This window comes from Gymnoscopelus microlampas (assembly GCF_963454915.1).
Source record: "Gymnoscopelus microlampas genome assembly, chromosome: 16".
Taxonomy (NCBI): domain Eukaryota; kingdom Metazoa; phylum Chordata; class Actinopteri; order Myctophiformes; family Myctophidae; genus Gymnoscopelus; species Gymnoscopelus microlampas.
The window spans coordinates 24469871-24497773 of NC_139953.1; the positions used below are offsets into that span (position 1 = coordinate 24469871).

At 41.4% G+C, this 27903-nt stretch overlaps 1 protein-coding gene across 1 annotated transcript; it reads left to right on the top strand.

Annotated features, from left to right (window-relative positions):
• Window positions 1-10693: 10693 nt before the first annotated feature.
• On the top strand, window positions 10694-27721 carry LOC311062899 (apolipoprotein B-100-like; the record flags this gene model as incomplete). Its single annotated transcript, XM_084082118.1, has 29 exons — window positions 10694-10748; window positions 11647-11679; window positions 11896-12008; window positions 12752-12897; window positions 13055-13202; window positions 13374-13526; window positions 13617-13741; window positions 13846-13931; window positions 14030-14477; window positions 14705-14819; window positions 14909-15055; window positions 15162-15373; window positions 15485-15680; window positions 15770-15949; window positions 16065-16268; window positions 16398-16565; window positions 16663-16868; window positions 16955-17137; window positions 17535-17665; window positions 17989-18202; window positions 18345-18517; window positions 18902-19065; window positions 19160-19269; window positions 19373-19746; window positions 19945-25962; window positions 26058-26169; window positions 26264-26287; window positions 26423-26609; window positions 26726-27721. The coding sequence occupies 29 exons, from the start codon at window positions 10694-10696 to the stop codon at window positions 27719-27721; spliced, it is 11421 nt and encodes a 3806-aa protein (XP_083938244.1).
• Window positions 27722-27903: the final 182 nt, after the last annotated feature.

Below are 27903 nucleotides of genomic sequence, written 5' to 3' on the forward strand. Positions count from 1 at the left end.
AACCCAATACATTTCTTTTTTTTTTTAAACTTACATTTTTATCCCACGATTTTGTAACCCTATTTTTAACACCCAGTGCCAATTGTCTATGTAATCCTGGGCACTACCTTCCCTCTGCCAACCTAGGGAGGCCAGGGCCGAGCTCATGCCTCCTTCAATGCATGAGAGCCAACTGACCTTCTTGTCACCTGACAGGGGGGAGTTTCCCTGGTAGGACGTAGCGCGTGGAAGGAACACGTTATTCCAACCAGTTCCCTTCCCCTCCATCAGGCGCCCCGGCTGGCCAGGGGGAGGCAGTATAGTGACCAGGATTACTGCATGTTTTTGTGAGGGTACCTACCCTAGGAGACACGGGGAGAACATGCAAACTCCACACAGAAAGGCCCTTTCGCCAACCCCGCCTAGGGTATGGGCGCTGATGACGCGGAGGAGAGAACACGCCCCCAGTGCCCACAGCGTCCCCTGTGGGAATCGAACCCAGGACCTTCTAGCTGTGAGGCGACAGCGCTACCGACTGCACCACCGTGCCCCCAACCCAATACATTTCTATGAGAAAAAGGTATCATTTAAAGATCCACATGGCGGGCGGCAGTCATCTTGAAATTTCAAGTGGTGGTTGTGGGGTTTCTTGTCAAATGACATTTTGAGACGGCTCATGGCAATTGTCATGCTTGTATCACCAACTAAATGATTTCTTAAGCTTAACCGCTCCACTAAGGTGGTGGCCATCTTGAAAAATGGCCGCCATCTTGAAATTTCAAGTAGCTGTGGGTGGCTTATTGTCAAGTGACCCACAGAGACTGCTCATGCCAATTTTCATGCTTGTATCACCAAATGAACCATTATATAACTTAAATGCTCCACTAAAGTGTCCGCCATCTTGAAAAATGGCCGCCATCTTGGAATTTCAAGTAGCTGTGGGTGGCATATTGTCAAGTGACCCACCGAGACTGCTCATGCCAATTTCCATGCTTGTATCACCAAATGAACCATTATATAACTTAATTGCTCCACTAAAGTGTTGGCCATCTTGAAAAATGGCCGCCATGTTGAAATGTCAAGTAGCTGTGGGTGGCCTATTGTCAAGTGACCCACAGAGACTATTCATGCCAATTTTCATGCTTGTATCACCAAATAAACCATTATATCACTTAACTGCCCACTAAGGTGTCGGCCATCTTGAAAAATGGCCGCCATCTTGAAATTACAACTGCCTCGGACAATTTTCTTGTCAAGTGACCCATGGAGACTGCTCATGCCAATTTTCACGCTTGTATCATCAACTGAAAGATTCTGCCAATAAAAAGCATTTAGCCGCTCCACTACCGTGTCTCTCCAGCTCTTTATAAAACAGAAAATGCATTTTCGTTTCAGTTTCAGTTTCATTTCCAATTTTATCCAATAAGGATAGAGAATTCAGTCAGGATATATATTAAACAAGTGAAATTGGAAGTGATGACACTAAGAAATGAGCAGGCAAAATGGGAACTGGAACACTATAAAAATTAAGCTGATAAATGGGTACTCTCTTCTGATTGGCTGAAATATTGTCACCTACCCAAAAAAATATTTTCTGTTTATTAAAGAGCTGGAGAGACGGGGAGACTCCTGAACAAACACTCTATAGCAATGATAACTATCACAATAAAGTGCTTTAATATTTTAACAAAATACTTTTTGTTTTAACCAAAAAATATCACTTACCCTACCTTTAAGTTAAGGAATCACGTAACATCTGTTTTATCAAACAGAGATGAGTTCACACCAGGAGGATCTCATCAGAGAAGACGTTTCATGCAGAATGGCGGAGAACCAGTAGACCTGCTGATCATTAAGTGTGTGTGTGTGTGTGTGTGTGTGTGTGTGTGTGTGTGTGTGTGTGTGTGTGTGTGTGTGTGTGTGTGTGTGTGTGTGTGTGTGTGTGTGTGTGTGTGTGTGTGTGTGTGTGCATGTGTGCGAGTGCGTGCATGCATGTATGCCTATGTGCGTGTGTGACAAAGTAGCCTACTGTATGTGTTTCTGCAAATTATTGCGAGAGTATCTCTGCACATACAGTATACAGTACAGTACAGTGCAGGCATCATCCTGCACCCTGTTAAAGGTAGGGTAAGTGATATTAAAAAATAATAATAAAGTAGGCCAATAGGCTATAATAAATAGCTCTATATTCTGATAGTACTCATTGCTATAGAGTATTTGTATTTGTTAGTAGCAGGAGTCTCCATGTCTCTCCAGCTCTTTATTAAACAGAAAATGCATTTTCAGGTCAGGATACCAATTTTATCCAATCAGGATAGAGAACTGAAACACTATCACATTTGAGCTGATAGGTAATCTCTCCTGGTTGGCTGGAATTTTGGAACCCACCTCAAAATGTATTTTCTGTTTATTAAAGAGCCGGAGAGATGGGGAGACTCCTGTTACTGAACAAACACTCTATAGCAATGATTACTATCAGAATATAGTGCTTTAACCTTTTAACAAAAAAACTTTTGTTTTAACCAAAGAATATCACTTACCCTACCTTTATAATGTTGTCAATGTCATGGGTAAACTGCACGCGCAGGCTGTTACACCTGGGTATGAATGCGTACATAAATGTAATACGTGAGAAACCTTGGTGTGTCTTGATGTAATGCTGTTATTAGTGAAAAATGATCATGTTTGGTCCAATTTGCTATGTCATTCCCTTGATAATGGCAGTGGACCAATGATACTTGGAATGGACACACACTGGTTTACGACACACTGATACGCTATTCATGACTTCATTGTGTCTGGACTTGTTGCAAACCCTTGCCCTATCAGATTGACTAATAGGTCAGTAATCAGTGGGCGAAGATGTTATATGGTGCTACAGAGTATTACTACATTATTATGTACAGTAAAGGTTATTGGGATAAGAGCACTTGCTTTTGGTAAGTAGGCCCCAGTCTGTTTGTTGTTTATAGGCTATTGGGTACTGTATCAGTTTTGGAAGACATGAGTTATAATTGGAAAGCTCTCAATCCATTGTTTCTGGTAAAATATACAGTCTTTATGCTTAAATGTCTATAAACAAAACCAATTAAATGGTAAATTATGCAATAACAGTATATAGCGTCTTTATCCGAAGTGCTTTGCAATGTGCATTACATTTACCCATTCACACACAGACGGCGGAGGGAACCATACAAGCCACCCACCTGCTCTTCGGGAACAGTCAGGGCTTATATGTCTTGTTAAAGGATACTTCGACATGAAGCCAGACGGGGCTAGGGATCGATCTGATTGCAAGATGGCCAAATGAAATACCACATTATATAAAAACAAATACTGTTAGCTCTTAGGTCAATAGCAAAGTCGATCAGTTTGAAAGTGGCTTATCTCTCACAAAACAAGGTCAGTCAGTAGATAGATGATAGTGGCTGCATATTCAATCATCTAAATGTTTTAATCTTCATCTTTATTTTATTTATTTTCCAGTATATTGTGCTTTTACCAGATGTGTTGGTGGCTCATCGTCATTTTCATACATGTCTGTCTGTCTGTCTGTCTGTCTGTCTGTATGTCTATGTATGTCTTTCCTGGGCATAACTTGGGCGCCGCCGTCTGACCGTTTGACTTCATACTTGCCCTGTGTTGCAGATGACCCACGAGGATGTGCAGTGATTAACAGCAATTATGTCATTAAGTAAGATTAATACAGTATGAGGGTGCAATGATATACGTATATATTTTTAAGTTGCTCCAATAAATAATATGCAGAATATGTTGTCTCAGAGTATTTTGTCATAGTATAATCTTGCACACCGTTTGGCTATTTTGATTCACTGAATGATTTGTCGCTCAATCAATGTCTAACAAAATAAACTCAAGAACCATATATTTTCTTTTTTTAAAGAAAAAAGAAATTGATTATTGCCACAAATTAGCAAACACACTTGATTATAATAATAATAATAATCATTATCATTATTATTTAGAGTGCAGCAAAATCCTCTTTGAATCTGTATTTAACTCTGTGAATGAAATATGGACTCACACGATCATTTTCACACCCTCAGAGTTAAATGAACTCTCTGGATGTTACTGTGTATGTTTGAATCTTGCATAAGATGCATGATTTTATCAGTTGGAAGTTTGCATGAATGTGAAACTCTCAGGCCTTTTGACCTCAAACCCACTGAACTATCTGTCATCCCTGGCACCACTGTCATTCAACAAAACAGGGAGGGAATTAGCTCAGGAATAACCAAGAATAGCTCAAAGAGGGCTCCGGGACCCCAAGGCATCCTTGAAGGGGTTCCAGGCAGTCCCCAGCAAAATTAGTTAATAGCCTCACTATCAGTATAACCACTTTAATCCTATTTTATAATTAGGAAACACAAAAATAGACAATCATATGATGTCATATGAAAATAGCCGGTCTATGTGAAGCGCTGTGACTGTGAACTTGTCTACAGACTTTTTTTTTTGCATTCCGTGAAAATGTAATACAAATAAAAAACCTGTGAAGATTTTCACCTGAAATACCCAAAATAGGAACACCATAGGCCTAAAGTTGTGCACACTTGCAAAGGCTTCTCTTGATGGGCTTCTCAAATGATTGAGGTTATCATGAGACATCTAAGACGTGATATGAAACGAAACTGCTCCATGCTTACATAATGACTTCATCTTCTCTTTTTTCTGCTATGCGACAACTGAATTCCCCTGGCGGGATCAATAACGGTCTATCTACTGCAGCTGATAAAACGGTTGGCCTTTTACCCTTTCGCCTTGTTGATGAAGTAAGAGTGCCTTAAAAGCTCCACTGGGGGAGACTAGACATATCTGTCTAGTCTCCTGTGTGGAGCATGCACTTCACACTCATATGGGCCTCATTATGTCATGTGTCCTTCTGGCAATAATGCCTATGGATAAAAAGGACAATAAGTTATAGGTTATCCACATCCCACAGCAATTGTCACATTGTCATGACAAAAGTAAATATGGAAAGAATAAACAAATAATGCTTGACAGTTTAAACTTTTCTCAGAATAAAGTGGGAAATGTTTTGGTCACGTTATTGAATTTTGATGATCAAACGTTAATTAGCTACACCAAAATGTTGCATGATTTCCACATGCATAGTAAGCTACACCAAAATGTTGCATGATTTCCACATGCAGAATAAGCTACATCAAAATGTTGCATGATTTCCACAGGCATAAATAAGCTACACCAAAATGTTGCATGATTTCCACATGCATAATAGGAAAGTGCCCCTGCACGCTGGATTTCTACTGTATAGTCTCAAATCTTTTGTTGCTTTTGCTTGCCAAAGTAGATGATAAATTAGGCAATGGAATAATTCTATATACGTATGTTTATGTTTATGGCAGATAGTAAAGATGGCTTCCCACAATTCTGTTGCCTACAGTACAGTAGATGTTGCGTTGTGGTGTGTTGTGGTACATTCATTTAAAGAAAATGCATTGCACTGAGCAGGAATCAAGTGCAGTACATTTGTACTCCAGGTATCATTGTTAAACCTTTATCCTTTTGTAACCCTTTCTTTCAATGTCACTCCTTCCACCCACACACAATTTATCGTTTGCTCTATAGGTTCCATGAGATCAATGACCATTCTGCGAGAGTGTACAGATATTGATCTAATTTGAACCTTGGACAAGTGCCATGGGGCTTAGGATAGGATGATCCCAAGTTGACACCCAGCCACATGTACACAGTAAAATCCTTAATGTTAACCACTTAAGCTATATTTTCTAATTTGTTGTATGCTGTGAAAAAGCTCAGATTGCGTCGCATCATGACAGTTTGTGAACATGTACAGTAGATGCTATTTTTGAAAAGTAAATTTCCTTTCATATACTCTCTGAGGTAAATGAACACTGATGATTTTACTGATTTGTTCATAATATGAACAAATCAGTAAAATAATCAGAGTTCTCTAAACTGATTCAGTATATCATATTGAATCAGTATAATGCACATACTGTAAATGGGACCGACCGACTTCAAACCGACGCATCGTCCGAGTCGTTTGGATAGGTGGTTGTCCAGAATCGCCGATCTGTCCGATATGCCCATATATAGGCATATGGAGATCCAGTTGTCCAGAACCACCGATCAACCAATATGCCCATATCCATATATGGGCATTTACTGATGACATATACAAAGATCTCCATATATGGGCATATAAGGGACACAGGCAGACAGATACAGAGATATCCATATATGGGCACAAAAGGGACACAGACAGACGGGTACAACGGGTACTCTGACAACCGGTACGAGGGGTATTGCATCGTTCCTGAGTAGATCGTGCCCCAGTCTAGTGTAGTCTAACTACTGCATGATTAAATACTACATTTTGTTCTATCACACAACCTTTTTGCTACACACAAACGTTCTTTCTTTCTCATCGAAAGGGTCACTCAACAAAGTTTCAGCTAAAAATGTCAAAAATGGTAATTCAATTCAGAATGTAACCACTGCCAGACAAGGCTTCAAGACCCCTTTGGACTGTTGCTGTGCACATGCTTGTTTGCAAGTGCTATGCAGTAAGCACAATATTGAGTGCTAATCTAGACAGTATCACCACTATCTAGATTAGCTTTTGAGTTCAGGGCACTGATGGTGGTAATGTATATCGCTACAGGAGTTGATGTTAGGTCAATATTACACAACATGAACTATATAACAGCTGAACTATAGGTAACTAGAAAAAGTGCTCCTCGGTGCACAGGTCTCCGCCAGGTCAGGAAGGTTAGTGTGGTCCAGAAAGGTTCGGAATTCACCAATCAGGCTGGAATGTGAAAAATCGGACGGATCACTTGACTTCAGAGATAATATGTACCGATTTGCGTGATGTTTGGACAACATTTGTAGGAGTAATATGATTTTTTTTGCAAAAATCGGCCTCCTGGTGGCACTATAATAGGGCAATGTAGAAAGGGTGGCATTTGTTCCTCAACGTAGTGCAAATGTGCGTGCAAAGTGTCACCGCAATCGGATGCTGCGTTCATGATTTGCGGCATTTTGTTCCAAACAGGCCAGGGTTAGGGTTAGGGTTAGGGCCACTCATGCAAACTTAAGATGTCAATCTTAGCCAATCAGGATGTAATATGAAAAATCAAACAGATCATTCTTGATCACATGACTATAGAGAGCATGTGTACCGATTTGCGTGAAATTTGGATGAAATCTGAAGGAGTAATATCCAAATATGTTTTACATAGGTCGGCCGGCCTCCTGGTGATGCTATAAAAGGCAGATGTGAAAAATGCAGGGCAAAGGTTTTTCCTTGGCCTCTAGGGAGTGCACATACATACATACATACGTTTTACACAGATCGGTATAGTTATAAGTAAAAACACGAATCGGCCTGCTATTTCACGGAAATTGCATGCTGTGTTCATGATTTGAGGCATTTTGTGCAAAACGGAGCACTCGTGCAAACTTTGGAAGCCATTCATAGCCAATCAGGATGGAATATAAAAAATCTGAAAGACCTGTTTGGTTTAATGACTGTAGAGATACTGGCCCTCTATAAATTAATATACAAACGTATTCCATTCATGGCTATGTGATTGGTATCATAATATGTCATTCATGTACTGTAGGCTACAAGCCTACGTGACAAAGATTGTAGCGCTACGAATGTATGTGTGTGTGTGTGTGTGTGTGTGTGTGTGTGTGTGTGTGTGTGTGTGTGTGTGTGTGTGTGTGTGTGTGTGTGTGTGTGTGTGTGTGTGTGTGTGTGTGTGTGTGTGTGTGTGTGTGTGTGTGTGTGTGTGTGTGTGTGTGTGTGTGTGTGTGTGCGTGCGAGAGAGAGAGAGGCATGTGCGTGTGTGGCGAGGCGAGCGGGGGAAACTCTTTCTTATTGGCTTTTCATGATGTGTTTGGTCGTATTATGGTTCTTCATGTCGTAAAATCGGGGCGTTTTGAGAATATTTAAGGGCGTATTATTTAAATGACTCTCGTTTTCAGACGGGAGATTTATCAAAGCTCCGACCTGATGTACACTAGGATTGGCTGTATAGGATCCTTTGATAAATGTGACTTCGACGTTGGTGTACGGCCGAATATATGGAAAAATATAAGCCGTTTTTAAAAAAATGTGTTTTGCAAAAAGCGGCCTCCTGGTGGCGCTATAACAGGCCCATGTGAAACATTTGGGGCAGAGGTTCTGAATTGGCATCCAGGGAGTGTGTGTAAACAGTTTCGCTGCGATCAAGCCAACGGTGCCGGAGATTAGCTGATCACAGACGGACGGACAGACACACGGACGGACACAAGGACGGACGGACAGGGTGCAAAACATACTCTCTCGCCATGCCTTTCGGCCAGGCGGAGACAATAATTGTCTCCGCCAGGCCGAAGGCATGGCGAGAGAGTATGTTTTACCCTCCGTCCCTCCGTCCGTCCGTGTGTCCGTGTGTCCGTCCTGTCCTTGTGTTACCACCAAATCTCCGGCACCGTTGGCCCGGTCTCTGCGAAACTGTGCACACACACTCCCTGGATGCCAATTCAGAACCTCTGCCTCAAAATGTTCACATGGGCCGGTTATAGCGCCACCAGGAGGCCGATTTGTGCAAAACCCATTTTTTCACATTACTCCTACAGTTTTTAACCAAACGTCATGCAAATCGGTACACAGTATCTCTATAGTCATGTGATCAACCCTGATCTGTCCGATTTCCCATATTCCATCCTCATTGGTTAAGGTTGCCATCCAAAGTTTGCAGGATTGGTCCGTTTTGAACAAACTGCCTCAAATCATGAACGCAGCTTGCGATTTCCGTGAAATTTCACACGCACATTCCCACTAGGTCGAGGAATAATTGCCACCCTTTTCACATTGGCCTGTTATAGCGCCACCAGCAGGTCTAATTTAGCAAAACATATTTTTGGAACAAAATGCCTCAAATCCTGAATGATGTGTCTGATTGCCGTGAAAGACCTAAGAATAAATGGCACCCTTTTCACATTGGCCTATTATAGCGCCACCAGGAGGCCACAATAACGTACCTGACCTGGCGGAGACCTGTGCTCCGAGGAGCACCTTTTGTAGTTGGGCTGTTAGACTAACTCTGATGTAAAGAAATAGGTCAATGTTATAAAAAAAAAAAAGTAAATAACTGCTCTTTAGTGATGAAAAATGTCTTTCCTCAAAATTGTATATGTGAGTGAATACATGACATTATGAGGTTTAGAATAAAACACAGCAATCAAATAAAAATAAATAACTGACTTAGTCACTGAAAGGTCACCAATTTTATTTATGTATTGACTTGAAGTACCTGCCACAATCTGAATTACAGATCCCAATATCTGTAGTGAAAATATAACCATGTGAATCTGACTTGATACAGTAGATCACAGTTATAACCTTGTGGCCTTTGTCTAAGCTTTGCCACTGCAACAGCAAAATCAACACAGTTTCACAAAAGTGAAAAGAATATCAGCATAATTATGAAACCTTTTATTGTCCACAATATTAAATGTGCCTTTGGTTTCACCATAAAAAGACAATAATTATACATACATGCAGTACATACACACATAGATGGATGCATACTATACATGCAGCAATGGTACATCAAATGTAAGAAATTTATATTATATTATATTTTTACCATTATATATACGTTATAATGTTATATGTTATACGATATAGGTCTAAATAAAAAAAATAAAAAAACTGACCCCAGATGAAAAATGTAGTCTATGCCTCAATTTAAAAACATACATACTTATTTACTTACTACTTAATTACTACTTACTTGTTTATTTTTTAAACATAGCTATACAATGTTGGATTGTTTGCTGGGCAGGGTGAAAGAAGGAAACATCTTAAGTGCCAGCAGCTGACAGCTTTATCATTATTTTTTACATCCAAAAGGACTTTGTCTTTGGAGCAGGCCTTGATCACCCAGCCCTCATTAGGAACCATGGATATGATTGACCTGGTTTAAACTGGAGTTGCTGCTAATATTTCTCCATTGATTGTAAAATTACAAAGTACAACACCCCAGAATGAGAATATTAAAATATGACACCCTCTTCAACAAAAGGACAACTCTCTGGAACTGTGAGAAGTAAATGAACAGCTGTTCATCTGGCATCAATTATAATTGGTGATTATGTAAAATACAAGAAACGTTTTTTTTTTAATGTAATATGTAAAATAGGCTGCCGGCATTATAGAGTATAACTTTATAGTCAAACTATTGTCCATTTTCTATCACATCACTTACTGTAATTATTATCATATCAAAATCTCAACAAAGGGGCCTTTATATTAGGGCGTATCACATATATAACAGTCGTTGGTGAAATATTGCAAGCTGTGTTTGAAAACATATTTGAATTATGTATTTTTGATGTTTGAAATCATCTTCAAACCCAGTGCACATATTTCCCCTTAATCTTACCTCAATTAAGGGAAGAAACCTGTGGCCTTATTGTATGTTGCACAGCATTGGCCAGTTTATGTATGTATGTGGGTCTGTGTAGCCTTTCTAAACCCTTTCCCTTTGGCCCTCCACTTGGGAGGGTAGAGTGGACTTTGAGACTTTAAAGTACTGCCTGTGCCTTCCAGTCCCACATGGGAGTATAAAAGTCCCATACGAAGACCAAAGGCCTCAGTCTCGTCGGAGTACTCCCCAACCACATAGGAGAGAGCTTCAAAGAACCCATCATGGGTGACTCAAAGCTCTGCCTGTTCTTGCTCCTAAGCACTTTTGCTTTTGCTTGTGAGTACATTTTTCAAATTTTGAGTTTATTTTGGTTATTTGTGTGTTCGTTTAACCTAACAGTAGTGAGGTTATTGATTGAGGAATACTATATTTAAAGGTGTATTAACTGATGTTTATTTTGTAAAAAATAAGTGTTATAAGTAGCTCTTTATTCTGATAGTAATCCTTTCTATAGATAGTTTGTTTGGTATCAGGGGTCTCCTTGTCTCTCTAACTCTTTAGTAAACATAAAAATGCATTTTCAGGCTCGGATACCAATTTAATCTAATCAGGAGAGAGAACTCATACAGTTTACACAGAATAAACAAGTTAAATGGGAAGATATGACACAAAGACATGAGCAGGCCAAATTGGAATTGGAACATTATAACATTGACGCTGATAAATGGGTACGCTACTCTCACCTTATTGGATGAAATTGGCAAACTGACTGAAATTGCATTTTCTGTTTATTAAAGAGCTGGAGAGATGGGGAGACCCCTGTTACTGAACAAACACACTATAGAAATGACTGCTATCTGTAAAGCTTAAACTTTTTTGTTTTAACCAAAAGAAAACACTTACAACCAGTGATGGAAGAAGTACTCACATGTTTTACTTAAGTAAAAGTATCAATACTGTAGATATACTCTGTTACAAGTAGAAGTCCCGTATTAAAAATGTATATTTTATGTACAAAAGTAAATCAATTCCAAATTACTTTGTAGTCTTGAAAGTCTTTAAAAGTTGCAGATTGACATTTCTTTGTTGACCGAAATGTTATCAAAATATAAGAAGTGAGAGGAAATGTCTTCTATCAGTTTGAAAATATCAGAAAAAAAGGTTATTGAATGCCAATGACGTTCATTTTAATTTCATTTCCTAGATAGTACTGAATACGTTTTGTTTTTCACAGTTGCGCAAGACGAAGAAGAGCCAACATGTTTGTGTAAGTTACAAGTCAATATTTACTTATGCATCACATGCTGTTTGTCATTGAACAAAGCAATGTCCTATTCCTTGTCAAAAAGAGAAGAAAAAATACATTGGCATTTTATTATAGTAGACTTTAATAAGATGAGCTTCTGGCTTTGTGGTCCTATAATTTATTGGACAGATTTGATCACTACTCGACCGCTTACTGGTGTTTGTTTTTCTATTCTAGTGGCAAAAAGGTACAAGCCCCTACACAAGTATGAATACCTATATGAAGCTGAGTCCTTGAACGCCATCAACGGCGCCTCAACGATGACAAATGGACCCAAGGGCTCTTGCAAGGTACAAGCCAAGATATTTCAACACCATCTTTAGCTGCATGATCAACATTTAGGGCTGTCACAAACGATCAAGACATTTTAGTTGATGATTAATTGTCATTCAAATAATTGTGATTAATGATTTTAGTTGTGTTCTTTGGCATTGAACATATATACAGTACAGTATAAGAATGGCTTTTAGGCTTTGTTAACAAAAGTTGCACAGGGCACATACAAACAACTTATAACAAAGTATTATTAAATAAATATACAAAGAAATGATTGACAGTGACCAGTGCCAATAATCAAAAATAAATATGTATTATGGCTAAAACAGGCCATATCCTTAATAATCTTATACTTTAATTTTACAAATGTCCAAAATAGCGAACACAGCTGATCTATAAGCTCACAATACGTTGCATTGCAACCTGTTGTGAGCTTGTAGATCAGCTATTTTAGCTATTTCAAAAAATATTTCATGTCACTAAATGCCCAAAATATGGACACCAGGTTAAAAGTGATTAAAAGAGTGTGGACACACTCAAATGTGGAATTAGTGATGGAAATATGACGATTATTTTTTATTTCATCCAGCCGTTTTTACACTGATGAATGGAAACAATTCTAACAATTATGCAAAAATAATTGAAGTTAGTTTAAATTATTGCACAAGGCGATTATGTAATAATTGTGACAGGCACATCTACGTTCCTTTTCTAACATTTTGAAGCAGGACGTAAACATTTGCTTTCTGTCTTACAGGTCGAGATTGAAGTGCCTCAAGCTTGCAGCTTTGTCATCCGCACCAGGGAATGTACCCTGAGCGAGGTGGACAGCAACTTTGAGGAGGACACCCCTGTCTTTAGACCAACATCTAGCTCTGAGGCCTTTGCTGTTGAAATGGAAAAGTAAGTTAACTGTCAGAATCAACCCCAATATTATGCGATTTACATCGCAAGGCTCATAAATTCATCTTCATAACACTGAGAGGAAAAAACTCTTTTTAGCGTTTTGTATTAGGTAACTTGAAACATGAAAATGCCCCCTCTATGCTGCTTTCCTTAGATATCCTCTGAAGGTTGTGGTTGAGGGTGAGTATGATGTCAAACTGTACCCTGAGGAGGGTGAGACGATGACCATCCTGAACATCAAGAGAGGTATCATCTCTGCCCTGGCTGTGCCTCTGTTGGAGGAGGAGAAGAACAAGAACATGGTACATTAAACTGCTCTTTAATGTACCTTCACTGCAGACATCCACAAGTGTAATTTTGTATTTACCAGTACAGTATGTAACTTATGAAAATGTTAATTTGAGGAATTTGAGGAAAAAGATAGACTTATAGACTTATGATGAATATGAATAGTGATTTATCTTCCATTTCAGCCCACCATCCATGGCAAATGCAGGACCTCCTACTCTGTCGATGCAAGAGAGGACATTGCTACTGACGTCAGCCTCACCAGGGATCTGTCCAAATGTGACAAGTTTGTCCCCATGAGAGACCACACCAGCCCCCTGGCTCTGATCTCTGGCATGGTAAGACATCCAGATGATAATGTTAAATAATGCCAAATAATCGTGAGTAACAAACAGACAGACAAATAACAAACAATTGTCTCCTTGCAGCACTACCCTCTTGCCCAGCTGGTCAGGAGCTCCCAGACCTGCAACTACAAGTTTGACAATGAGAACATGCACATGACCTCTGGTGCCTGCACTGAGAACCACATCCTTGTTCCTTTCTCTCACAAGTAAGTCAAAACTTGTACTCTTATCTTGTAATATCTTTGATTCTATGAAGTCAATGTATGGATATCCATCTATTATGTCTTAACCAAATGTTGTCTGCCCATAGGGGTCAGTATGGCGTTACCAATGTTGGCAAGCAGTCTCTGACTTTGCTGGAGGTTTCTGCTCACAACGACAGAGTCTTTGACTTTAGTAAGGAGCTCTTTGTATTTGTCATTTTCTTCTGAACATGTTTTTTTATATTGTCATTGACAATACCATTTTAACTGTTTACTCTCTGCTTATTATAGATGAAGCTCATGTCAAGGGTCTGAACATGGAGACTCCTGCTGACAAGAATGTTATCCAGGATAAGGATGCTGGTCTTGCTCTCCTGGGAGAACTGGCTAATCTGCCTGAGAACGAGGGCGAGAGGAGGGCCCACCTCTTCCAGAAGCTGGTGAACATGGTCCGTGGAATGAAGACCGAGATCCTGCGCTCTGCCGTTGATGAGGCTCTTGAGGTGTCCCCTGCCCTGACCTACCAGGTTCTGGCCCAGTGCGGTACCCCTGAGTGTAGCAGTGCCATCATGCAGATCCTGAGGACCTTTGACAGTTCCTCTCTTGAAGTTGACGCCACTGTCTTTGCTTTGGGACTGGTGTCCAACCCCTCTCCCCTCCTGATCAAAGACATGCTGGAGATGGCTCAGTACAAGCCCAGCAAGCCCATCATGTATGCCCTCAGCAATATTGTCAAGAGGTGAGCAAACTTTATTCCTCCTTGTGGAGCCTTTGTGTGTGTGAACCACATCTACCCTATTTTTTAATCATACATACATAGAGAATAGTAAAACCACAATTGCAATCTGACCTTTATTCTTTATATGGTATTTCATTCTATTTTATTTATCCTTAAATGCCTTTGTATGCCTCACATAAATTGCTCATGAAATAAACTACACCAATACATTTCCTTTGCCCTAAAAGGTTCTACAAGGCTGAAGGTGAACTTATCCCTGAGATTTACAATGTTGCAGAGTTCATGGCTACCCAGCTGGGTGACTGCAGTGGAGACAAGGACACCACTTTCATGACTTTGAGGGTGAGTATGTTATTCAGGAATCTTGGAAATCGAAGAATTTTCAAGGTTGGAAAGAAGACTAATTATTATCTTCTCTGCTGTGACATTAGGTTATTGGAAACATGGCTGCAGCCATGGGTGCTGCCAGCCCTGCCCTGAAGAGTGCTGTGATCCAGTGTGTGAACCACCCTGCTGCATCCCCCACAGTTCAGCAAGCTGCCATCCAGGCCTTCAGGCTGACCCCTGTCCCAGAGGAGGCAAGTCAAACTGCTTTTATTGTTACTTTACTTTAAGATAAATTATGCAGAAAGTGATTGCTTTGTTTGTCTTTTTCTTAATGATGGATGTATTTCTCTGTCACAGGGCAGAGAGGTTCTCATGCAGGTCCTTCTGGACAGTGCCAGCCCCCTGCAGAAGCGCGTTGCTGCCTACCTGGTGCTGATGAAAGACCCCCAGCCAAGTGAACTCGCGCAGCTGGCTGCTGCCCTGCCTAATGAACCTGACCAGCAAGCCAAGAGCTTTGTCATCTCCCACATTACCAACATCTTGTCTTCAACTGAGCCAGAGACCCAAGAGTAAGTGAAGACTGTGAAAGTGACATAAATTACAGGTTTAGATTAGTAATATGGTGAATACGCATAACTCTTAATTGTATTTTCTTGTAATAACTATCTGTGTTTCTACAGGCTCAGAGAGAAGATTCTCAATGCCCTGCAGGGTAATGAGATCGGAACTGTCATGGACCCCATTAAGTTCTCCCGCAACTACAAGATGGGATCCGTGGAGGGCAACATGATCTTTGAAGGTACCAGCTACCTGCCCAAGGAGGCCATGCTTGAAATGACCCTGAAGGCTTTCGGCTATGACATCGACATGATGGAGGTAAAGCCATTTTCTTTTGTCAGACAACAGATTTGAAAGTGTTTTTCGTATAGATAACAACAATTTCAATTTGCTCCATTACCATTAAGATCGGCATGGAGGGGAAAGGACTTGAGCCAACTGTTGAAGCCCTGTTTGGAGAGAACGGATTCTTCCCTGACACCACTCTGAGGACAATGTACTTCATCTCCGACAACATGCCAACCGGGTTCAGTGACATCCTGAAGAACATGCTGCCAACTCTGAGGAATGATAGGAAGAAGAGAGAGGTATTCAATGATACGTGTTGTTGTGCTTTTGTTAATAATTTGAAAATGCTTGTTATGGTGTTAATTTGAGAATTATGTAGAATATTTTATTAAGACTATTGTGGTTATCAAACAGGCTTCACAGAGCCTGCTGAAGGAAATTGGACGTAACTTCAATAAACTGGTGAGAGATTTAACGGCCCAAGAGTCTCCTGAGGCAATGGTTTACCTGAGACTGCTAGGTAATGAGCTGGGATACCTCAGGACCAATGACATGGAGGAGATGGCCTACTCTGCTGCCATGATGATTGACGGCATGCTCAAAATGTTCCCCATGGACGTAAGTAGACGAATCACTGCTTACTCACACATTTCACTAGTAGACAACATTATCTAATCGTTGTGAAAATAAAATGTGTTGCATTTGTATCACTAGTGCATACTTATGTGTATCTTCCATCTACCTCAGGTTATGAAGGGATTGATGACTAAAGCTGACAACAAAATCTTCGCCCACTACATCTTCATGGACAATGAGTTCTTCCTGCCCACTGCTACTGGTGTGCCTCTGAGGATTGCCCTGTCTGGTACCTTCACTCCTGGTATCAAGGGTGGACTCAACATTGCTCGTGACATGGTAAAATCTTCTTCTAATTTTCACAAAGATGCAAAATTATGAAATGTGCCATTCCCTATGGTATCTCTCTCTTATCTCATCCACTGTTTCCCCATAGAGCGAGATTGCCTTCATGCCCTCTGCTGGCATTGAGTTTGTGACTCAGATCGGCTCTTTCATTCCCGAATACGTCAACTCTGGACTGGAGATGCACACCAACCTCTTCCATGAGAGTGGACTGAGCGCCAAGATCTCCATGGGAAGCGATCACATCAAGCTCACCATCCCTGCACCTAAGAACCCCACCAAGCTCATCAGCATTACGTAAGCTCAGGAGCACTTCTCATATATATATCTAATGGATTGAATATAGTGGCATTTATCTTACTTTTCCTCCATCTCACTTGCAGCAATAACCTAGTGGCAGTGATTGGCGCGGAGACGTTTACCATCCCCCCTAGAGTTCAGGACAAGGTTGATAACAATGAGTGTACTCCCCTCTTCACTGGAATGACCTACTGCACTTCCCTGATGTACACTGATGCTTACAATGAGGAGACAGTCCCCTACTTCCCCTTCACTGGAGACAGCAAGTAAGTGGCAAACCTTCTAAACCAGTGGCTCTCAAGTGGGATCTGGGAACCCCAAGGGGTCCTTAAGGGGGTTCCAGGGGCGTCCCCAGCAAAATGATTGATAGTTAAGAACCAAATGAACCCTTAAGTGTACAAATGGAACTGGTCCATTTGGTTTCATTTGTACATTGTGAGAGTTAAGTTTGGATTTTACAGTGTAAATCAGGGTCCCAGCAGAAAAATAAATTGGATTAAATGGGGGTCCATGGCCTAACGCATATCAAATTGCGGGGCCCCAGAGTGAAAAAGAGTCACTGTTATAAACCAGACACATTTGAAACTTGAACTAGTAAGGGTATTAAAATGCAATTAAAAACATGAATTGAATGAAATTGATTAAAATGAATTGGTTTACCAGGTTTATTGTGGAGCTCCGCCCCACTGGTGAAGTCACTGAGTACACTGCCGCTATTGCCTATGAACTTCTCAAGGAGGGTGAAGAGGGCCGTCAGAAGGTTGACTCTGTGAAGATGATCCTGAGTGCTGAAGGTAAGCCAGGTTATGATACACATCTTAAGGAACATTTAAACTATCATAATACTATCATAATATTTTTTTTACTAATTAAGCTCTATTTTTTTACTGTCGCACAGCAAAAGTAGTTGATCTACAAGCTCACAACGATGATATGCGTTGTGAGCTTCTAGTTTGGCTGTTTTTGCTATTTTTGAAAGTCGTAACAGTTTTGCCTATAATGACATGCCCAAAATAGTTACCAGTTACCAGTTAGAAAGTGGTTAAATTAGCTGTTATACCATCAAAAACAGAATGGATCTTGTGGAGACTTTAAGTTGTATTTGTTAAAACAACAGGGGAGGAGCTGAGGACTGAGGCCGTAGCGACTGTGAAGTACAACAGGAAGAAGCACGTCCTCACTACTGACCTCCAGATCCCTGACTTTGACGTGGATGCCGGATTCAGGCTGGGTGTCGTCGATGGCAACACCAAGGGCAAGGGAACTCACTCCATCTCCCTTGACCTGATCAACAAGAACGTCCCTCAGCTCTCCCTGGTTGGCCGTGCCAAGTAAGAAATCAAACAAATCACATCCACAAGAAATCAAAATAAGTACTACCATCTACCTCATTCAAGAAAAAGTAAGAAAAGTGTAAGAAAGTGCTTAAAGGAATGTCCATTTTATATGCACTTATCGCTTTCCTCCTCACAGGGTGGCTGCTATGCAGGATGCTATGCTGCAGCTCCAGCTTCTTGTCCCCTTCTTCGACCTTGATTCGTCCGTCACAGCCAACCTAAAGCATGGCGAGGACTTGGAAGTTGAGCTTGAGAGTAACATCAAACTCCCAGTGATCACCTCTGAACATAAAATCGCACTGAAATATGGTAACATACTAATTATTTACTCTTTTCACAGTTAAAACATTTGTGGCTTGTCATGTAACCACTTAAACACAATATACTTCATTGTATGTCAAATAGCGGAAATAGCTGATCTACAAGCTCACAACGCATACAGACTCACGTTGTGAGCTTGTAGATTGCAACGCAACGTGTTGTGAGATTGTAGATTGGCTATTTTTGCAGAATGTTCGCCTATTATGACTATATGACTATTATGACTGAATAGGGATGCTAGGGTTATGCCACGTTTTGCTCTGATGAGCTTTTTCAGATAACGTTTATGAAATCAATTTGTCATTCCTTTCTCTACAAATTGCTCACTCCACTGCACCTTAAATGAAATATCTTTCATCTTTTTTATTATAGATGGCAGCAAGATAGAGGCAGAGGTTAAGTCTGACACAGACTCTAAGATCTTGGAATATCTTCCTCAACGCGAAATGATTGAAAAATATGGCAATGATCTTCTTGACATGCAAGTGGGAGAGACTGACATGAAAGTCCGTCACATACTCACCAAATCCGTGGAGGTATGTAATAAAAAAAAAGAAAACATCATCATCTAAATCAACAGATTCCCCTTTGGAGTATGCAGAAAATATAAACAATGTATTTGTTCCTCAGGCCGCAAATAACTACATGGAGAAGTATGCAGCTGATATTCCTTACATTCAGAACTTCAGAGTACCTGATATGCCTGAGATTTCACTGCCAGAGAAACTGTTCCTGAATGCGTAAGTTTCACAACTACAGGAGCTATCAATAAATAATTAGAGGAATTTTCTTTTCTCATTACAAAGGAAATAATTAAGGCAATTTCCATTTTCTTTTCTTCAGTGAAGCAAAGGTGGTCTACTACTTCAACGATGAGCGCTTCACCATTGTTGTCCCTATCCCAATGGGAGGAAAGTCAACAGAGGAGCTAAACTTCCCACCTGCCTTGACCACCCCACACGTGCTTCTGCCTGGGTTTGGACTAGAGATTGTCTCCATGGAGATCCCCATCCCTGAGCTTTTTGTTCCTGAGAGCATGACTCTATCTGTGCCTATTTTTGGCAAAGCTGAGGTTTCAGCTGAGGTGAAGTGTAATCTCTATGACTTGGAGATCTCAGCAGCAGCCGGAAAAGATGTTGTGGAGACACCTAGCTACTCAGCCAAGTTCGATATGACTGGAACATCCCCATTGGATATCCTTTCCTTCAAGATTGAAGGTATATTGTTGAGCATAAAAAAAACTTGAATTTGTTGGCATTTGCTGATCAAATTAGCATTTCTCACATAAAGATGTTGGAATATAATATATGTGACCAAGTAATGAGCATTGACCAAGTAAAGAGGACTGGATAATTCTCTGTGTGCATTACTTTAAGTTACTATCAATTAAGTTGTATTCCTCTATTTTCACACAGGCTCTGGATTGCTGGCCAGCTCTGATTCTGTTAAGGCAGAGTTGAAAAGCTCCTTGGTCCATAAGTTCCTTGAAGCCAATGTTAACATCATTGAAGATGTAACCATCACAGACAAAATAAGTGTAAAATCCAGCAGCAAGATTGAAGCAACAAGTCCCCTTGGACTCAATATTGCACTTCAGCACACTGGCATGGTTGACTTCAAATTTGAGGAAATCTCTGTTGATAGCAATCTTGAGGGAACAGTCAAAGCAGGGCCCATTTATGGCAACACCATCTGTACCCAGTCTTTTGCCATTTTCCCATTCAGACCAGAAGCAAAGATTGATTCTTCTCTAAAGATTGACTCCACCATTCTTCAGGCTCAAAACACAATTGCAGCCACATTTGCCAATGGTGAGCTCAGTGTTGTGTCAAACACTAATGCTTTTGAGGACATCCTGACCCAAGCCGCAGAGCTTTCCTTCAAGGAAAACAAACTGGCCCTGAAATGCGATACCAGTAGCATACTTATCCTTGGTATGAAGGTCCGTAACCTGGCTGAGGCCTCTGCTGGTGCCGGTGAAGTCATCATCAAGATGGAAACCAATGCTGAGCACTCTGAAAACCGCATCTACTCCTTGCTTACTGCCAATCTTGATGTCAATGGCCTGGCTCTAAACAGTGATGCCACTGTGAAATTCCTTGAGAACGAGGCTGTTCACAAAGCTACTCTGACAATGAACAAGGATGGTTTGGCCACAAGTGGATCAACCACCCTCCAGAGCCCCCTGAACGTGCAGAACACCTTCAGTGCTGAACTTGATGCATCCAAGGCTATGCTGTCCATTAACAACAAGGCTGCACTGCTTGACATCAAGGTTGATAATGCCAACACTCTGACCATCACTCTCTCTAGCCTTGACTTCAACACTAAGGCTGAGGCCATCGTCAGTGAGTATGCTACTTATACTCATGATATCACCATTGACCTGAAGCCCTACACCGCTTCTGCAAATGTGAATAACAACCTGAAACTGCTGGCAGCCGACATCATCAATGAGGCTCAGTTAAAGGCAGAGCTTTACAAGATGGACCTGACTGGCAGCCTGAAAGCCACCTATGGTGAAGAGGAGATCAAGCACACTTATGAGGTGAATTATGCTGACATGACTGCCAATGCTAAGTGCAGCACTACTGGAAAGGTCTTTGGAACCCACATGAGCCAGAACACTGAGCTTGAAGTTCTTGGTCTTGCTGCCAGAATCACCAATGATGCCCGCTTCAACTCTCAGCCCATGCGCTATGATCACGCCATCCGTTCTAGCATCATTCCTTTTGACTTCAACCTTGATGCCATGTTCAATGCTGATGGTGACCTGACCCTGTATGGAAAGCAGAGCGGCCAGCTCTATGGCAAATTCCTTCTTAGGGCACAGCCCCTGGCTCTTGCCACCTCACATGAATGCAGAGCCTCTGTGACCCAGCAGCTTAACAATGGATTGTCCCTTGAGACCACTGTTGACAACAAGATGGACACTGTTCTGTCTGTCGTGGAACAAAAGATTAGTCTTAGGATGAAGTCCAAAATGAATGACCATAGCTTCAATCAGGACATGAGTGCTTACAATACCGCTGAGAAAATGGGAATGGAGGTTTCAAGCACCATCTTCACAAATATGCTCAACATTGACTCACCAGATAATCAGGAATTCACAATTGCTAGCTTCCTAAAGTATGATAAGAACACAAACAGTCGCATTATTCAGCTCCCTCTATTTGAAACTGTGCCCGCCCTCCTGGAAAGCATTAAGGTCGCTATTGTGAACATTGCAGAGGTCCTGCAGAACTACATTAATGATGACCAAGTTAGGGCTAGGCTCGAGGCACTTCCACAGCAACTTAATGACTTTATTGTTCAACTCAATATTGAAGACAAAGCCAGTCAGCTGAAGCAATACCTAACTGACTTTACCCAAGAATATGCTATCACTGCTGAAGAACTGGAAGCCTATCTGTTGAAAGTGAAAGTTGCTGTTGAGAAACTGCTGGAAGATATCACTATTTGCATCCAAGGCTATGTTGATATGATGAGGGATATGATTGCTGATGGCACCCTGTCTGAAACTGTTACTCAGAAGATCTCTGAAGTCCTCAATGCCATCAATGAGGATTATAATATCAAGAACATAATTCTTTCTGTGATTGATACTATAAGAGACCTGATCAAGAAGATTGACCTGGAAAGCCTAAAGGGCAGCAGCATTGCTTTTCTACATGATATTGATGCCAACTTGCCAGCTAAAGTTGAGATGGTTTTGAATTACTTGAGCAAGCTCATTGAGAGCTTTGACTTGTCCGAATTTGTTGAAAACTTGAAGAGCTACATTTCATCAATGAACTTGGAAGCTTACATTAAGGAACTCATGGCTCAGATTCCCACAGACTTTGTCAGCAAATCCATTGAGTTTGTTCAGGACATTATCCTGGATTTCGACATCCTTGGAAAGTTTAACGCATTCAGTGCTAAACTGAGAGAATTGTTGGCGAAGTTTGAGGTTGATAGAAAAATTGAGGTAATTCTGGAGAGCCTTCTGGAACTAATCAAACAGTTAAAAATTGATGACACCATCCAAGCTGTAGCCAACAGATTGAAGGAAATTGACATCCCTGCCAAGGTTATGCAAGTCATGGAAGGAACTGTCAGCTACTTGAAAACAACTGAGATTAAGCAGATGATTGAGGATCTGAGTGTGTATATTGACACTATTGTCCAGAGCCTGAAGTCATTTGATTATAACGCCTTTGTGGATCAGGCCAATCAAATTATTGCAGAAAACACTGCCTCTGTGAATGAGCTGATCAGAGCACTTGAAATCCCTCAGAAACTTGAGGCCACAAGAGATTTTGTCAGTTTTATTTTCTCATCTTTTAAGAGCTTCTTCGACCAACTAAGAGAAATCAAAGTTGCAGAGATGATCAATACAGTAAAGGAAATTGTTGACCATACCATACTTAATGACCTGAAGGTATTCGTTGAAAATCTGAAAGTTACTGAAATTGATGTCAAAGCTGCGATTGCCCCATATCTGCAAGCGGCAAGCAAATATTACACCAAGCTGGTGACCGTCATCACAGATATGTTCAACAATGTGGTTGAAGTAATCCAGAAGGTGGTTCCTGAACAAAAGATCATCGAAGAGATAAAGCAGATCCTTGAGGGGCTCATCGCTGGACTGAAGACAGCGGAGCTGGACATTCCATCATTCACCTTCCCTCTCACTGATTTGGTCGTACCTTCAATGAAGATCAGTATGGACAGCCTTCAGGAGTTTGAAATCCCAACACAACTGGATATTCCTGAGTTTACCATTTTGGGCTTCCACACTGTGCCAGCCTTCACCATCTCCTTTGATGACATTAAGCAGAGAATCGTTGAATTAATTGATTTCATTGTCAACTTTGAGATCCAGATGCTTGACATTGAGGCTTTCTTTGGAGACCTTACGTTGAACCTTCCTCCTATGCCTGAGATAATCTTCCCTGAGTTTGCCCTTTCAGATATCTCCCTCCCTGCCTTCCCCCAGGTCCCTGTTGAGAAGCTTGTTGAGACACTCCAGATACCTGATTTTAAGCTGCCAACTATCCCTACTGAAATTATGATCCCCAGTTTTGGCAAGCTGTATGGTGAGATCAAACTAATCACTCCCATCTATACCATCAAGACAACTGCTGAGTTCCAAAACTCTACTGAAAATGAAATGACACCTCAATTCACTGGATTCCTGACTTCAAGGACCACATCTCCTACTTTTGAGATGCTTACATACAATCTGGATGCTACAGCTCGCGTTGCGATCCCCAAGATGAACCGTGTTGTCTTTGCAGAGACCATGAAGTTTAATAATCCTGCTATTGGAGTTGAACATCAAGCATCTTTAACTTTCTATGGTCAAGCAGCCCAGGCCCAAGCCAAGACTACAATGAAAGTCACCACTGAACCTTACACTGCTGATATTGCGAACACAGCATTTATTGCTGTTGGGGGTGGAATGACTTCCTCTCTGGAAACAACTTACAATCACAGAGTAAACCTCCCTATCATCAGTTTCACTAGTGATGCCACTCTATCCCAGAAAGCTGTTGTTCGCCAGGATGGCCTTACCCTCACCGTAACAGCTGACAATGTAGGTAGAGTCAAATTCAATGATGATGAGGCCAATCACAAGAGCAACTTGCTTTTCACCCTCAATCCCAGCGAGGCTAAGCTGACTTTCACAGGTGACACAGACTCTGCAATTCTGAACATGAAACAGCAAATGACTGCTGAATCTGCCTTATTTAGTTACGTCAAGTTCAATGCCCGCTGTGATTCAGAGGGCCCCGCAATTAAGAACAGTGTTATTGTAGCGTCAGGACAGGCTAACCTTTATGATATGAAGCTTGAGTTGAAGGCAAACCATGACACAGAGCTGGTTGGTACAGTCAGTGGAGACCTGTCCAATGTGGTCAATGTTGTTATTCGACCCACTGAGGTTGTCTTTGACTTCCAGAACAAGGGAAACACCAGAATGAATGTCTTTGAATCCCTGACCGCTAAGATTGATCTCCAGAATGATTACTCTGTCATCTTCAAGCCTGACACCCAACACATCAACACAGTGGCTATGGCACGTCTCAATCAGTACAAGGTCTCCTACAACTTCACCATTGACAACAATGAGAATGAAGCTGGTATCATTGTCGCAGTAGATGGTGAGGCTAATCTTGACTTCCTGACTAGCCCCATTAGCATCCCTGAGTTTGACTTGCCTTTTGTTGACTTCCGCACCCCAGCCATCAGTGATCTGAACTTATATGAGACCTTCAGGTTGGAGCACATTCTGAAGACCCCTGAGCAGAATGTTGATGTAGATGCCAAGATTGTTTACCAGAAGAACAAAGGTGCCCCCCTCGTTGATGTGATGGGTCTGATCCAGATTCCCTCTGTGGGTAACCTGATCACAGAGCTGTCTTTTAAGTCTGCTATTATCAACCTGAATCTTAATGCTGGACTGTACAATGAGGATGATCTTGTGTTCCGTCTGGGAGCAACCACAGCCTCTGTGTTTGAGAGCCTGAAGACTAAGCTTGATGGCACCACCAGCCTGACCACCAAAAGAGGAATCAAGCTGGCCAACTCCTTGTCCCTTGAGAACCCCCATATTGAGGGTACCCATGACAGCACCATTAGTCTGAGTACTGAGACTTACGAAGCTGCCGTCTCTGTAGCTACTGTTGCCAAGATTGCCCTGCCCATTCTCAACCTGGAAGCCAACCAGAACCTGGTTGTAGACACCAAGACCAAGGCAAATGCTGTCTCTACCTTGAAGCTGAAGGGTAATTTCAATGTGCCCATCATTAAGGCTGTTGGAGAGGCAGAGGCAGAACATAGCCTGAAGTTGGAGGGAACATTTGAATATGCTTCTATGGAGACAACCACCAAAGCAAACATTGAAGGCACAGTGCTTGAGCAATATGCTCTTTTGGGAATTTTGGACAATGAGGCTACTCTGTACCTCAATGTTGATGGCCTACGTACCACATCCAAAGTAAATGCTGATGCCAAACTCACCAATGGGGAAATCAAGGTCCTTAGCATGGATGTTAATGAGAACCTGGCTGTTGAGGCCTCCCTCAGTCGTGTGTATGCAGTGTTGAAGTTTGCCTGTAACAACGAAGCAAATGTGATGAACTTTAATACCAAGGGAAGCCATGTTGCCCAGGCAACTCTAGATCTTGCCCCAATGTCTTCCTTGACTGCTGATATTGAGATCAATATGTCTCAGCCAAGCGACCTCGGTGACCTCAACCTCTTTAACAAGGCTATTGTTGAATTGACAGTACCAAAGCAGAAGATCTCTGTCAATGCCAAAGTTGTCACTCCAGTGTACACCACTGACATGGTAGTTGAAGTGGAGGGAGAAGCCCCTGTCTTCAAGGTCATTCTTAAGTCATCTGCTACCTCTGTAATTGTCTTCCTGGAGTATGACTTGGATGGTGAGTTTAGCATCTCCCAGAAATATACTGTATGAACATTTTTGAGCATTGTTTTACAGAATGATTACATAATGACATAAATATTCTCTCAATAGCTTCTACCACTGCAAACTTTGAGAATGATGCTCTAAACATGATCAGCAAGGCTGTCCTGACTCATACTGACCTGACCTTGGACATCCACCACATTATTTCCCAGGCTTTAAGGTAACATATCTTGTACACCGTGTTTCACATGCAATTTTTCACAATATATATTGTTGAGGCTTTAATGTAACTGTTCCTCATTTTTATATTTAAGGAGGAAACGGCAGGCTGATGACAGGTAAATGTTGAATACATTTGATTTAAAAAAAAAATCCCCTGCAAAGTATTAATATGTCCATCAGAATGTTTCATATTGAACAGGTTAAGAATTCATTTACAGTGATTGCTCATCTACAATTTAATTACTTTCCAGCATCTCTCGTCACACCCTCAATGTGGACATCATCAGCCCTACTTTCACTGATGTGAACTTCCGCTATGCTGCTCGCGGAGATGGAATCAGTGCATCTATCTCCACCCCATCAACTGGCTTCCTAGGTCTCCAGTTCCAGGCCAGGGTCCCATCTCAGATGAATGCTAGGCTCTATAGCCGTTATGTTGTGAGTATTGTTGGTGTTTCTGAATTAACATCGTGCCTCCATAGGACCAGTAAATGCACATTTCTATGATATAGAATCTAAAAACTAAATACATTTATTTTTCCTCTGTCCAATAGTCTGCCCCTGAGGAGGATGTTGATATTCTAGTCATCAGAGCTTCTGCTAAGGACACCGATAAGATGAACCTTCAGATTGCCTACAACATGGAAGCACCCAGAGATATGCTCCTTGGACTCAAGGAGAGACTCCCTTCCATTACCTCCACACTGACCATGTTTGCTGACAAGTACCTGATGACATCCCTTGTGGAGGATCTGAAGAGTGCACTTGTGAAATTTGTCGATGAGGCCTATAATGCTCCCATGATCTTTGACGAGCAAATGGGCCAGCTCTCCATCCTCTTCAGAAACACAGTTGTCCAGTACCAGAAGCTTGTCCAGGTCTTCCTGGATGCCGCGGTCAAGTTCCTGAGGGAGACCCAGTTCAAACTGCCTGGCTCTGACGAGATGACCACTATCCCTGAGGTCCTCAAGAAGCTGACCAGCAGCATCGGTGCTATGCTTGAGAAGGCCCTTGAGATTATCTGTGAGAGCGCAGAGGTCTATGGTAACTTTATACTTGATCAATTGAGCAGTGTTAGAATCACTATGCCAGTCGGTGATGGAATTACTGTACGTCACATGTATGATGACTTGAAGGTCACTTTGAAGAACATCTATGATGAAGCTGTGGACCTTGTGCAAAAGATGGAGAGCATTGACATGATGCTAGAGAAGCTGGGTGAGACCCTGAAGGCCATTGTTGAGAAATCACAGGAATTTGTTGACTCTCTTGACTCTACCTACTTGGACGCAGTGCTCGTCAATATCAATGTCCTCTGTAGCAACCTTTTCACTTCCATTGAGAATGTCTTAAATGAGATCCCTACACTAAATATGGAGCTGCTGCAGAATGCTGCCGGGTACATTATGGACATGGTCATCACTGCGATGAACCAGTTCAACACCACTGTTTCTGATTTTCTGCAGCAGGCTTCTGAGGAGGTCCAAGAGTACATGAAAGTTAGCACAGGAAAGCTTGAGATCAACCTTCCCTTCCCCTTCCAGCAGTGAGGCTTTCACAGACTGAAACCCAAGTCTATATGAAACACTACCATCTGTCTAAAAAACAGCATAGGAAGAAACATGGATGTTTAGTGTTTTAGAATATATTTATAGCTGTCTGTTTAACACAAAGACCTTGTTAAATAGATGTTGTTTTATTATTTGAATGTAAATGACGTATTGTTTACCAA